We start from the raw sequence: 14232 nt of genomic DNA, 5'->3' as shown, positions 1-14232 counted from the left end.
CATCCAAAAATAATTACTGTGGGAATAAATATCACGGAATGACGAAAATATTGGAATAAAGTAGGCTAATGCATTTGAAGGCATGTATCAAATTGTTGCTTACTGAACCTCCCAAAGTCATCCAATCGTTGAAATAAATTTGAAGCAATAGCCTACCCACCTGTGGTCACCTAGATGATAGTTTCAGCACCGTTTTGATTAGGACAGCACGCCATCGTGCTGCTTTGAGAGAAGCGTGTGGTCTCGTCTTGATAAATCTATCAATGTCAGATTTTTGTTTTCACTGAAGCCGTTTGTATTAGGTTACGGTTAGCTAAGTTGAGGTGAGTGCTGCTTGTGATCATCTTGTCTGGTTGGCTAATTTATTACAGCATTTTGATAGCATGTTATGTAGTTTACCAAGTGGATTATTTAGTAGACTAGGCCTACTCCCGAACAATAGCCTGTGACTTTACTGACTGGTCTCCATCAATGTGATTTTGTTTCACTGAATCACCCTCTGTATAGCGATTTGGTTAACTGGTTTCTGGCTGGGGAAATAAGTGGAGGTGGTATAGCTCATCTATTACACATTTGGTTTGCTCATCTATCATTAACCAGAAACATTTAGCTGCCAATATTGTAGCCCAAATCAAGTGTAGGACTATTATTTTTGCTTGATCGAGTATAGGCAACTCCAAAAACCCAAAGGGGTGACAGCGGTACCACACGTTCCCGTGACACAAGTTTTGTGGGAAAATAAATGTGTATTTTATTCTGTTATATTCCATTACATTCTTACTTCAAAATATATGTGTGTTGACTGTGATCGGGGTAAGTGTGTCTTGTCTGTTTAAACCTTTTCATGCGTGAGTTCCAAATATCTCTAACGGTCGCCCCAGCGTGAGTTGGTTTATGCACGTGATGTCAGAATGCACTCACTGTTCCAAAATGTGACTGTTACGTAACAGGACAGTGCTGTCTGCTATTAATCTATAGGCTGTTTCAACTTGTCAATTTCAAGTTTTATTTTCTAACAACAGATGGAATTGAGTTGTGTTCCACCTCCTCATTAATTCACATAGAAGTAGCCCATTTCACTGTTGCGGACAATTTAAGTTTTACTGAGCGGGACTTCTCTCTTTGAGGAGAGCCAAAGCACTTCCCCAGTGGTTCCGCAGATCAAGTATGCAGACATTTGCGCAGTCTTGCACAAACGTTTTCCTCGTAGCACATTTTCTGTCTGATGCTCACTTTGCCTTCATTCTTTTTTTACTTTCAAATAATAACTTTGAACATGTGTGCGTTCCTATCAAAGTAAGTGCCTTATTTTCTGTGTTTTGTTGTTGTGTCTACTGTAGCATACAGTATGTATGTATTTATGTAGCATCATGTATTTACAGTTTTATTCACATGTTTTCAAGTACTGGTGACAAATAATGCATTCTGATTGTAATGGACACCTATGAATGTGTGTAAATTATGATGAGCTAATGCTTAGCTATTTGCCAGCTATGTGTGGCGCCATGTTTGTTGACATTATACAATGAATTCTGGGTGTCACGTAAACATCTGTCAGACCAAAGATGTTATAATGAGATGAAGGAATGGTTCCGGAGTAAACTTGCGGAAGTGAATGAAGGGAAGTGAATGATCGTAGAAGACAGACCCCCTTCAACATGCATACTGCAAACAGACCAAACTCATCTCGTCTCCACTTCTTATCTTTGGTTGACCTGAAAAAACAAACATGGTGGTGCGCAGAAACGACTCATAATCGGATTACTTTAGATTTATTAAAAGTGTTTTACTCAATTATTTCAAGCAATGGTGAGCTCACCCATGATGTGAAGAATTGTACATAGTAATTGCTGTTAGATCATTCATATTGTGGTTTCTGTCAGCCGAGAGTTAGCTAAATATGACTGCTTGTGTTATGTCAATCTTTCCTCAGTTAGCGCTAGGACTAATGTAGCCTACATTTTCCGATTCGGATGATTGTGTTATGCTGTCTCTACTACTATGTATGTCTGAACATTGCATCCAAAAATAAACTGGTCACATTCAGGACATAACTTTGTAAGAACTGTGTTTGTGCAACATGTTTCTGTGAAAAAAACGGTGTGGCTAGCTCTAGCACCGGATGTTCTAAATAAGCACTCTAATCACAGCGGTTTGAGCGTAAGCTGCAAGGACCACTGTAGAATGATCAAACCCGTTCGGTGGTACGTATCAAAGGGTTAATGAACAAAATAATTAACTATTGATTGAATTCATTTGGACGTAACATCATTTCAACTCAAAATATGCCATTCTATTTGAAAATACATTTTATTAGTTTCAGAATATTTCTTAGGACCTGCATAAATGAATGAATAATGGATTTACTAATATAGACGGCCAACCACATCGGCACACCACAACAACCACTATTCGCCGGCATGCGCACGGGAGGTATAAAAAGAGAATGCAGTCAAGAATGAAGTAAAAAATTGGCCTGTTTGTAAAGGGGGTCATATAAACATTGCCCTTTTATTACAGGCAAAATACCATCAATTATATGTGAAAGCAGCATAAGATTGCTAGTAAACACCTGAAAGTTAATAGAAATGTCCAAAAACTCGACAGCGATCATGTAGGCCTATACCGGCATTTAAAACAATTATAGAAATATGTTCATTTGACATGTTCGTTTCACAAATATAACTGTGTAGGAGAGAGAGAAAAGGAGTGGTTTCCATGCTGAATAAGAGCAGCAGCAGCAGGGCTGGCTCTTGCTGTGGCTGTTAGCTAAGTAGAAGCGATGGATTAGCGAGTAGCTACAGAGCGGCGGTGGCGGTAATGTCGTCTTGACTCTCATTTCTCTTTGGGCCGGCGCGACCATGCATGCCCTCAGAGGGCTGATGAGTCGTGACGCCGAGGCCTGACCCAACCGGGGAGTTGTTGCCATTATGTACAAGTAGAAGGATAACGAGGCATTAATGCTAATGTGGGGGACCGAGGGGAGGGAGGGAGGAAAGGAAGGAGAAAAGCAGCACATCATCAACGGCTGTGGCCGTGCAATCCACCACCACTATCATCACTATCACTGCTCACTAACACCGCCTGTCTGACCGCCCACCCGCCACCACCACCACCACCCCCCTTTATGGCTCAGCCCTGTCATCTAACTATCCTCCCCTCCACAACCAGCCTCATCATCTTTAGGAACCATTAGGGGCCAGCCCCAGCCTCCACACCCGCACCGGGCTGGTGGCCAGTGAGAGAGGCATGGTTGTGGTGGTGGTCAGTCCGTGCCCACTAGTTGGACTGTATGTATGTGTGGCCCAGAGCAAGAGGAATAGTGGTTTACAATGTATAAGGAAGGAGTTGTACCGCGAGCGAAACACCACCCCCTCCCTGCACCTTCCCCACAGACAGTACATCTCTGCCGCCCATACGATTGATTAAAACTGATGGGCCTCATTAATACTTTGATACAATGCATCTGTCGTGGGTGACACCATTGGATGCGTATTAACAGAGAGGATCATATTTAAAACGGTTCCGCTGAACACTCCGAGAGAGGAAAAGGAATTAAGCTTGCACACTCTTTCACTCATAGACACATGGGTTCATTCATTTACTCTCTTTCTCTCCATCTCCCATCTCCCTCCCTCCCTTCCTCCCTCCACCCCCTGTGATTATAAAAGGTCTTTAGATCCATGGAAGTGAATGAATTACCAAAGGCAAAGACAGGGTTGCGATTCAGACGCCATGAATGACAAATTACCCCTTTGTTCCCTTCATCAATTGCATGCCTAATGAAATCAAACTCACGCCGATCGCACCAGGAGAGGAGAGGGTGCTCCAAACGGGAGAAGACCTGCCGTGATTTGTAACCTTTCTCCCCTAAGTGGAGATTAACGCAAATCGTCTCGTATTGTTCCCCTCCCGGATGCAAAAAAAATTGAACCTCTAGAATGGGGTGTCACAAAGATATCCTTTACTAGCTCTGTATTTACAGCAGAGTGAAACTACACTGAGTGGACAAAACATCTTTCCATGACATAGGCTGACCAGGTGAATCCAGGTGAAAGCTATGAAAAGCTAGATTCACGTCAATCAGTGTAGATGAAGGGGAGGAGACCAGTTAAAGAAGGATTTTTAAGCCTCGAGACAATTGAGACATGGATTGTGTATGTGTGCCATTCAGAGGGTGAACAAGCAAGACAAAATATTTAAGTGCTTTTGAACGGGGTATGGTAGTAAGTGCCAGGCGCACTGGTTTCAGTGTGTCAAGAACTGCAACGCTGCTGGATTTTTCACACTCAATAGTTTCTCGTGTGTATCAAGGATGGTCCACCACCCAAAAGACATCCACACAACTTGACACAACTGTGGGAAGCATTGGAGTCAACATGGGCCAGTATCCCTGTGGAGTCCATGCCCTGACGAAATGAGGCTGTTCTGGGGGCAACATGTGGGGGTGTATATACCCGTGCAAATACAGTAAAATTGTCAGAGAAAAATAAGAATTCATTATAAAAGACAAAATCATTTTCTGTGGTTTTCCTCTTTCCGGCCCCCAGAACCACTCCTCTCCATATCTCTCCTCTCCCTATCTCTCCTCTCCCTATCTCTCCTCTCCCTAACTCTCCTCTCCCTCCTACAGATACGGGACACCTCTGCTCTTTTCTCCTCTACTTTTATCCTGAAGGTTAACTCCTGACCTCCACCTTCCTATCCTTCACTCTGTAAACTCCTATATCTTCTCTACCATTTGACTAATTAATGTGGTCCAGTGGGGTCCTGATGTTCAAATCCTGGCCAGGACCCAACAAAATAAGAAAGGGCTGGGCCACAAGTGTTCTCTGCTGTCTGGTCTGTCTTTTCCACTACTGCACACTCCAATTAGCTACAGCCATGGCAGGAGGTAACATGGACCCCGCTCCTCGGCCGATAGAGGACACCCTCGTTACCCTCCCCCCCTGTCTATCCCCCCTCTGGGGACCACTCTGCTAATTAGTATTAATTACTCTTAATCCTAACCCCTAAATAGAATCACTGGCTTCTCTTCGCCTCTCTCGGCCTAGCTGCCAGAGCAGAGTAGAGCAGAGCAGGCACCTTCGTAGACAGCCATCCAACCGGTCAGCTAAGTCTATTTATAGGCGCCGTGTGGACTGGAAGGAAGGCATTGGTATTGGCAGGACACGCAAGTCAAGCCCCAACCTGATAATTGTTCCTGTGACATTACATACAAACTTGGCTGATGGAATTTAGGTCACAGCAAACTTATTACATCTGGACAAAATAAAATGTCCCTCAATGGATAAATCTTATCTTTTCTTTGAAATGAATTATTATAAACAAATTATATTTCATGGGGATCTCATTCATCAATTCCCTATTTAGTACATGAAGGTAGAATCTAATAGCCTCACAAGCACTCCTTCAGTAATCCTATCATTGTTTTTATATTGTGCTGGCTCATCTGCATAATGAAAAATCATACATTGAGACAATTGGCTTGTGGAGACTCATTTTATGACATTGTACCATAATCTAAAGAGCTTTCACACAATTACAGCAACAAAATACATATTACATACCTAAATCCACCTATTAGGAGCATACTTTATTGTATCCTCTGGGCAGTGAATGGTATTCATGTGAAACCCCTCCTCTGAATACTTTAGTGTCCCTGGTGTCTCTTTCAGTCCATTGAAGAAGCTCTATTGATTGTCTGTTGGACTGGACATGAAGTCGATAGAGGCTTGCATACAGTTGGACTGGGCATCAGGTTGCTTAGCTTAAGCTATTCAGTTGATATCCTGCAAATTACTTGGTCGGTGGTTGTTCACCGTGCTTGGTTGCGGTTTGATTCGAGGTAGAAGTTGTTCCTATAACTACGAACCTAAAATCAGATGACCTTAATCCCAAACCTGGCCATAACCGTTAGGAGGAATATCTGACCCTGTTTCAGTCATTAGTGGGGAATTTCTACCTTCTCAGTTTGTCCAAAATGCACTACATGCGCAAAAGTATGTGGACACCTGCTCGTCGAACATCTCATTCCAAAATCATAGGCATTAATATGGAGTTGGTCCCCCCTTTGGTGCTATAACAGCCTCCACTCTTCTGGGAAGATTTTCCACTAGATGCTGAAACATTGCTGCGGGGACTTACTTCTATTTAGCCACAAGAGCATTAGTGAGGTCGGGCACTGATGTTGGGCGATTAGGCCTGGCTCGCAGTCTGAGTTCCAATTCATCCCAAAGGTTGTTTGATAGGGTTGAGGTCAGGGCTCTGTGCAGGCCAGGAAAGTCCTTCCAAACCAACCTTGACAAACCATTTCTGTATAGGCGTCACTTTGTGCACGGGGGCATTGTCATGCTGAAACAGGAAGGGGCCTTCCCTAAACTGTTGCCACAAAGTTGGAAGCACAGAATAGTCTAGAATGTCATTGTATGCTGTAGCGTTAAGATTTTCACTGGAACTAAGGGGCCTAAACAGCCCCAGACCATTATTCCTCTTCCACCAAACTTAGTCTGTCGGACTGACAGATTGTGAAGCGTGAGTCATCACTTCCGAGAATGCGTTTCCACTGCTCCAGTGGAGGCGAGCTTTACGCCACTTCAGCCAACACTTGGCATTGGGAATGGTGATCTTAGGCTTGTGTGCGGCTGCTCGGCAATAGAAACCTATTTCATGAAGCTCGCGATGAACAATTCTTGCTCTAGCGTTGCTTCCAGAGGCAGTTTAGAACTCGGTAGTGAGTGTTGCAACCCGAGGACAGACGATTTTTACACGCTACCCACTTCAGCACTTGGTGGTCCTGTTCTGTGAGCTTGTGTGGCCTACCACTTCGTGGCTGACCCGTTGTTGCTCTTAGACATTTCCATTTCACAATAACAGAACTTACAGTTGACCGGGGCAGCTCTAGCAGGGCAGAAATTTGATGAACTGACTTGTTGGAAAGATGCCATCTTTGAAAGTCACTGAGCTCTTCAGTAACGCCATTTGAATGCCAATATTTGTCTATGGAGATTGCATGGCTGATTGCTCGGTTTTATACATCTGTCAGGAATGGGTGTCCACATATGAATGCACTAATTTGAAGGGGTGTCCACATACTTTTGCATATATAGTGTACATTTGTCTTCAAAGTAATTGAGGTGTGCTTCAAGCTTTTGTGATTATTTTATTTGTTCTATTATAACATGTAATCTAAATCAAAGCTAGCTTGACATATGTTTTGACCCATATCTGGTACAGAGGTCTAGAATGGACCCACAGTGTGGTGACTAGGCATTCCCTCTTACCTGTGGTGCCTACGCCCAGCTGCAGGGTGCTGCGGTCCTTGGTCAGTCCGTTTGTCTTGGGGCTGGCGGTGGGGGCGATAGTGGTGACTGCTCTAGGTGGTCGTTTCCCTGGCACCTTGACCGTGGTCCTCAACAGGTCAATCTCTTTCCCGTGCACATTCTGCATGTAGTCCTGGAACACACAAGCATCACAAAAAACACACAGAGTCAATGTCATTACTCTAAAACGTGGATATTTCATTCAAAAAAAAGAAAACGCCAACTGCCCCCATTAGCTGACAAGAAATAACTTTTCACTTTTGTTTTATGATGTAACATATATCTTTCATCCACTTCAAAGCAAAATAAAAAAGTACCAAAAGCAACTGATGGACAGCTAAGAGAAGTTTCAGAACATTTAGGTATCACCTGTGCTCATGCTGCCTCACAAGCTAGTTGGCTTTTAGAGGCTTAATGAGTAGACTAATGAACGCAAACAGTCATTCTCTTTCAATTTGGTCATTTGATTTCGATTTAAAACAACATCACCATCCCAAGTGGATGATGAAGGAAAGCCAAGGTGAAACTCATTGATATCAGCAGATATCAATGAGGAGAACTCTGCGCTCTGCTCGGCCTTTTACTGGGTTACTGGGTGCACCCCCCTCCCCCCCATCATCTCTAAATCTCTCTCCTTTCCTTTATCACAGTGCCATAAAGCACTCATCTCTTCCCCTGCCTCTTCTCTAATTACCCAGCCAGCTAGCGCTCCTCATTCTCATTTCATTTTATTGCTGGAATTAACAGCCAGATCGAAGCGTGCAAAGCTATTAAGATGTGTGATTAAGCCACATTCAATTAGTTTCTACAAACAATTTAATTGATGTAGCAGATAGAATTAACAGAAGGTGATTGTGTGGATGGCTTGGCTGACTGCGAAATTAAAGGGATCCTCGCGCTCTCGTTCCATGTCTCGCTCTCCTACCCACCTTCTCTCTTTCCCGGTTGCTCTCGCTCCCAACCCACTCTCTCTCTCCATAACACCCTCTGTCTCTCTCTCTATAACACCCTCTCTCTCTCTCTCTCTCTCCATAACACCCTCTGTCTCTCTCTCCATAACACCCTCTGTCTCTCTCTCTCTCTATAACACCCCCGGTCTCTCTCTATAACACCCTCTGTCTCTCTCTATAACACCCTCTGTCTCTCTCTATAACACCCTCTATCTCTCTCTCTTTACAACACCCTCTGTCTCTCTCTCTCTCTCTCTCTCTCTCTCTCTCTATAACACCCTCTGTCTCTCTCTCTCTCTACAACACCCTCTGTCTCTCTCTCTCTCTACAACACCCTCTGTCTCTCTCTCTGCAACACCTTTGTCTCTCTCTCTCTCTATAACACCTTTGTCTCTCTCTCTCTATAACACCCTCTGTCTCTCTCTCTCTATAACACCCTGTCTCGATAACACCCTCTGTCTCGATAACACCCTCTGTCTCGATAACACCCTCTGTCTCGATAACACCCTCTGTCTCGATAACACCCTCTGTCTCGATAACACCCTCTGTCTCGATAACACCCTCTGTCTCGATAACACCCTCTGTCTCGATAACACCCTCTGTCTCGATAACACCCTCTGTCTCGATAACACCCTCTGTCTCGATAACACCCTCTGTCTCGATAAGACCCTCTGTCTCGATAAGACCCTCTGTCTCGATAACACCCCCTGTCTCGATAACACCCACTGTCTCTATAACACCCACTGTCTCTATAACACCCTCTGTCTCTATAACACCCTCTGTCGCTCTGTCTCTATAACACCCGCTGTCTCTATCTCTCCTTCTCTCCCCTTCTCTCCCTCCCCCTCTGTCTGCTTGGTTGCTCAGAATGGGAATAAACAGGTGTCTAGTAATGTAACAGCAGTTCCTGCTCTGCCTCACCTCTGCTCAGTAAGTTAGCAGACAGACACTCCAGACAGAGCTTATAGACATTCCTCCGGTGACCTACGACCTATAATGATCTAGATCTACAGAGCTGCTAACTAGTCAATTACATACGGGTAAATTCCAAAATAAAGGAAACACTTGAGTAAATGTGGAACACAAATTATATAACAGGTACTTCCACACAGGTATGGCTCCAAGTTAAATGCCCAGTTGTTCATTATTTTGGCTACCATGATAGAAGAGGTCTCAGTGACTTTCAATGAGGGGTCTCAAAGGAGCAGAGGGGGTTTAAAGTGCATGTGTGTGTGTGTGTATGCGTCTGTGTGTTTCAGTCACCAGATCTCAACCCAATTGAACACTTATGGGAGATTCTGGAGTGGCGCCTGAGACAGCGTTTTCCATCACCATCAGTACAACACAACATCTCTAGTGCAAGAATGGCGTCGCATCCCTCCAATAGAGTTCCAGACATGTGTAGAATCTACGCCAAGGTGCATTGAAACTGTTCTGGCAGCTTGTTGTGGCCCAACTCCCTATTTTGTCAATTATCTGTACATCACTGTAATGCTACATTGCTCTGCTAACAATGGGTACTAAAATTAATCCATTATCATCTCACGAGAAGAATATCATCCAATCATATTGTACTAGTCTCATGCGCCGAATACAACAGGTGTAGTAGACCTTACAGTGAAATGTGTACTCACGAGACCCCTAATCAACAATGCAGTTAAAAAATAAAATAAACAAGAATAAGAAATAAAAGTAACAAGTAATTAAAGAGCAGAAGTAAAATAACAATAGCGAGACTATAACAGTCAATGTGCGGGGGTACCGCTTAATTTAGGTATTTGAGGTAATATGTACATGTAGGTAGAGTTACCTATGCATAGATAATAACAACAGAGAGTAGCAGCAGTGTAAAAGAGAGAGAGGGGGGGCAACGCAAATAGTCTGGGTAGCCATTTGATGGCTTGAGGGTAGAAGCTGTTTAGAAGCCTTTTGGACCTAGACCTGGCGCTCCGGTACCGCTTGCCATGCGGCAGCAGAGAGAACAGTCCATGACTTGGGTGGCTGGAGTCTGACAATTTGTAGGGCCATCCTCTGACACCGCCTGGTGTAAAGGTGTGTACTGGGCCGTACACACTACTCTCTGTAGTGCCTTGCGGTCAGAGGCCGAGCAGTTGCCATACCAGGCAGTGATGCAACCAGTCAGGATGCTCTCGATGGTGCAGCTGTAGAACCTTTTGAGGATCTGAGGACCCATGTCAAATCCTTTCAGTCTCCTGAGGGGGAATAGGTTTTGTGGTGCCCTCTTCACGACTGTCTTGTTGTGCTTGGACCATGTTAGTTTGTTGGTGATGTGGACACAGAGGCACTTGAAGCTAATCTATGATCATAAAACCAGATTTAGTCTACTTACTGTATGTTGCAAGCAAATGAGAATGCTTTTTCAGGTATGAATGTCTTTTGCTGAGAAGTGTTAATCTATGATCTTGCTAATATACATTATACTATTTCAAATTGGACTCTAAGGTCAAACAAATCTGGAGTTAATGTGCACAATACTTCTCCAACTTTCACTAAACATATTCTAACATATGGAATTGTTTTAAGATGGTCATACAGTGGATCATTTCGCTATTTGAATGAGATTGTTTGGGGTTATTTGATAAAATATTGAATTTGGTATTTACTACTATAGCCCATAGAAACGCATCCAATGACACATTCTTAAACGGCAAAAAAAGACAGTCAAAAAATAAATCACCAGGAATAGGGTTTGGAAGTGTCTGTCTTATATCTAGGAGATATACACTACCGGTCAAAAGTTTTAGAACACCTACTCATTCAAGGGTTTATCTTCATTTTTACTATTTTATACATTGTAGAATAATAGAGAAGACATCACAACTATGAAATAACACATACGGAATCATGTAGTAACCAAAAAAAGTGTTAAACAAATCAAAATATATTTTATATTGAGATTCTTCAAATAGCCACCCTTTGCCTTGATGACAGCTTTGCACACTCTTGGCATTCTCTCAACCAGCTTCACCTGGAATACTTTTCCAACAGTACTGAAGGAGCTCCCACATATGCTGAGCACTTGTTGTCTGCTTTTCCTTCACTCTGCGGTCCGACTCATCCCAAACCATCTCAATTTGGTTGAGGTCGGGGGATTGTGGAGGCCAGGTCATCTGATTCAGCACTCCATCACTCTCCTTCTTGGTAAAACAGCCCATACACAGCCTGGAGGTGTGTTGGGTCATAGTCCTGTTGAAAAACAAATTATAGTGGGACTAAGCCCAAACCAGATGGGATGGTGTATTGCTGCAGAATGCTATGGTAGCCATGCTGGTTAAATGTGCCTTGAATTCTAAATAAATAATTCACAGTGTCACCAGCAAAGCACCCCCGTCACACCTCCTCCTCCATGCTTCACGTTGGGAAATACACACGCGATCATCTGTTCACCCACACGTCTCACAAAGACAAGGCAGTTGGAACCAAAAATCTCCAATTTGGATTCCAGACCAAAGAACACATTTCCACCTGTCTAATGTCCAATGCTCGTGTTTCTTGTCCCAAGCAAGTCTCTTCTTCTTATTGGTGTCCTTTAGTAGCGGTTACTTTGCAGCAATTCAATCATGAAGGCCTGATTCACACAGTGTCCTCTGAACAGTTGATTCTGAGATGTGTCTGTTACTTGAACTCTGTGAAGAATTTACTGGGGCTGCAATTTCTGAGACTGGTAAATCTCAATGAACTTATCCTCTGCAGCAGAGATAACTCTGGGTCTTCCATTCCTGTGGCGGTCCTCATGAGAGCCAGTTAGCTAGCGCATGATATATTTTCATTCAACACTTTTTTTGGTTACTACATGATTCCGGATGTGTTATTTCATAGTTTTGATGACTTTATTATTATTCAACAATGTAGAAAATAGTAAAAAATAAAAGAAAAACCCTTGAATGAGCAGGTGTTCTAAAATGTTTATGTAAGTGTAGTGTAAGAAATCTCAGGAAATATGTTTTGTGGAGACATATTTAACCGCTTATTTTTTGTTGACACAAAATGACTTCCATCCGTTTGTATGGGTTACCTTCAGACGAGTCCCGTGACACTTGGAACTCGTCCGTGCTCCTCAGTCTCCCCTTTCCATAGAGTGGTCATAATAGTTAGTAGCTGAAACGGTTTGGACGTTATAACCGTTTTCGTGAGAAGACCGCTGTAGCTCGGTATCTCACTGATGCGAATGCGGTGGATTGAGACGAAGTCCATGCCAAAAACCTGGTCTCTCTCTAGCTTAAACTGACAGATTTTTTGATGGGGACTTTTTTTATTATGTTGTTATGTGTCAATAGACTCTTAAGGATTAAATGCAAAGGCGAGAACTCATGAGTGGGAGTGGGAGGGGTTAGAGGTCTGTAGACCGGGACAAGCAGGGCATGAGGCAGCCGTGTCGTGCTGTGGGGGGGGGTCCTGACTGAGCTGTCTGCCGGCAGGCTGCAGCGGAGTGTTTAAGAGGTATTAGTGGCCCAGCGGGACTCTTGACAGAGACGGATGTGGCAGGTCCCTCAGCTTCCAACAAGCGCCACGCACAGCGGCGAGCGCCATTATAAATACAAGCTAGCGTGGTGGCCGGGCGTGGCAGGCGCATAGCAGACCCCCAGCAGTAGCAGCTAGCGCCATGTATGTCTCCATTACCATAACTCCAGGACCGGGTGTAACACGCTGGATATGAACCCGGGTCTCCCACGGGAGCAACCAACATCTTAGACTTGTACCACTAGAACAAGAGGGCAGACACCCCTTGTTCCATGGGCCGTCACTGATAACAGTCATCTAAGATGGAGATCTTATAATCAGAGGGTGGAAGATCTCTGCTAGCTTTTATGTCTCTCTGGAAACCTTGTTGATGAATGTACGTTAAATCGTTCATTTCAACTTTTTGTGAGGGACCAGCACGCATGTAGTCGTTTCTCTATTCCCTGCATAGCGGTCCACTGCAAACGGAACTACACCAAATGTCTGGATACTCACATGTAAACTTGGGTGGTAGGTGAGGAGGCCGTTGTCACAAAGAGTGACGTATTTCTTCTTCCACTCCTTATTCAGGGACTTCCCACTTCTCTTCAGAAGGATGCCCTGGAGGAGAGAGAAGAGGAGAATAAAGGGTCAGAAAATGTCTTCCTCCCGCTAAACACAGTGGACTAAAACATATACTGCAACAAACTTGGGATGACAATGAGGACACTTGCTCTATCCATAGATCTGACCAGAGGGGTAATTTTACAGGAGCAGGTTGCTTGTATGTATGTGAGTAAGTATGCGAGTACAACCTTTTAACTTGTGATTCTCATTGGTCACTACAACCTCATAGTCAACGCAACTCAACAGCGGTCACTTGAACCTTCATAATTGGTCCTGTCCTACTGCAAACTACACTCTTACAGTCAACGTGAGCAGAGACAATCCAATTTGCCCCTGTATGCATTCATCCCTATGTCCTGACCAGTTGAACTTTGGAGGACCTCTACATCGAGGGATTAGGATGTGTGATCTCCCCCTCTTCAAAGGCCTGACTTAGCCCCTCTCCTGTATTCCACCACCACCATTATCTTCTGGAGCCTCTTAACTCCTCAGATGGTTGGCCTTATCTGCTTGGACAATCCAGGGTAAACAATGGCAGTTCCTCTGCAGGAGTTGGCCAAACACTGGGCTCTGTGGGGCTGTGAGGGTTTTCTGGGGGTACGGACCAGGGGAGGGGCACGCTTAATTAGGGAATTACCAGGGGAGTGTTTGTGCTTTTACAGCCAGGGTGTGTGTGTGTGTGTGTGTGTGTGTGTGTGTGTGTGTGTGTGTGTGTGTGTGTGTGTGTGTGTGTTAAATACGGTAACCTCACCCTCCGATATTGTCCTAGGCTGGGCCGTCCTGCAGAGCTGTATAATTCTAATTAACACATCAGGAGCTGACCCTAGTTGACCCAGGCACCAGGCTGGGGGCCGACAATCATCCTAATCCTG

At 44.1% G+C, this 14232-nt stretch overlaps 1 protein-coding gene across 3 annotated transcripts in view; it reads right to left on the bottom strand.

Moving 5' to 3' along the window:
* Positions 1–14232, bottom strand: part of LOC118394804 (arf-GAP with GTPase, ANK repeat and PH domain-containing protein 3-like) — a 231845-nt gene that overhangs the window by 77545 nt on the left and 140068 nt on the right. For all 3 annotated transcript variants that reach the window (XM_035788368.2, XM_035788366.2, XM_035788367.2), the window contains exons 10-11: positions 13250–13354; positions 7284–7455 (exon numbers count right to left, since the gene is read on the bottom strand). In XM_035788368.2, the coding sequence (XP_035644261.1) occupies positions 7284–7455; positions 13250–13354 (277 nt within the window). The remainder of the gene's footprint in view (positions 1–7283; positions 7456–13249; positions 13355–14232) is intronic.

Source organism: Oncorhynchus keta, chromosome 15 (assembly GCF_023373465.1).
Source record: "Oncorhynchus keta strain PuntledgeMale-10-30-2019 chromosome 15, Oket_V2, whole genome shotgun sequence".
In the NCBI taxonomy this organism is placed as follows: Eukaryota; Metazoa; Chordata; class Actinopteri; order Salmoniformes; family Salmonidae; genus Oncorhynchus; species Oncorhynchus keta.
The sequence above is the reverse complement of the archived record's forward strand: the minus strand, read 5'-3'. Positions and strand labels throughout refer to the sequence as shown.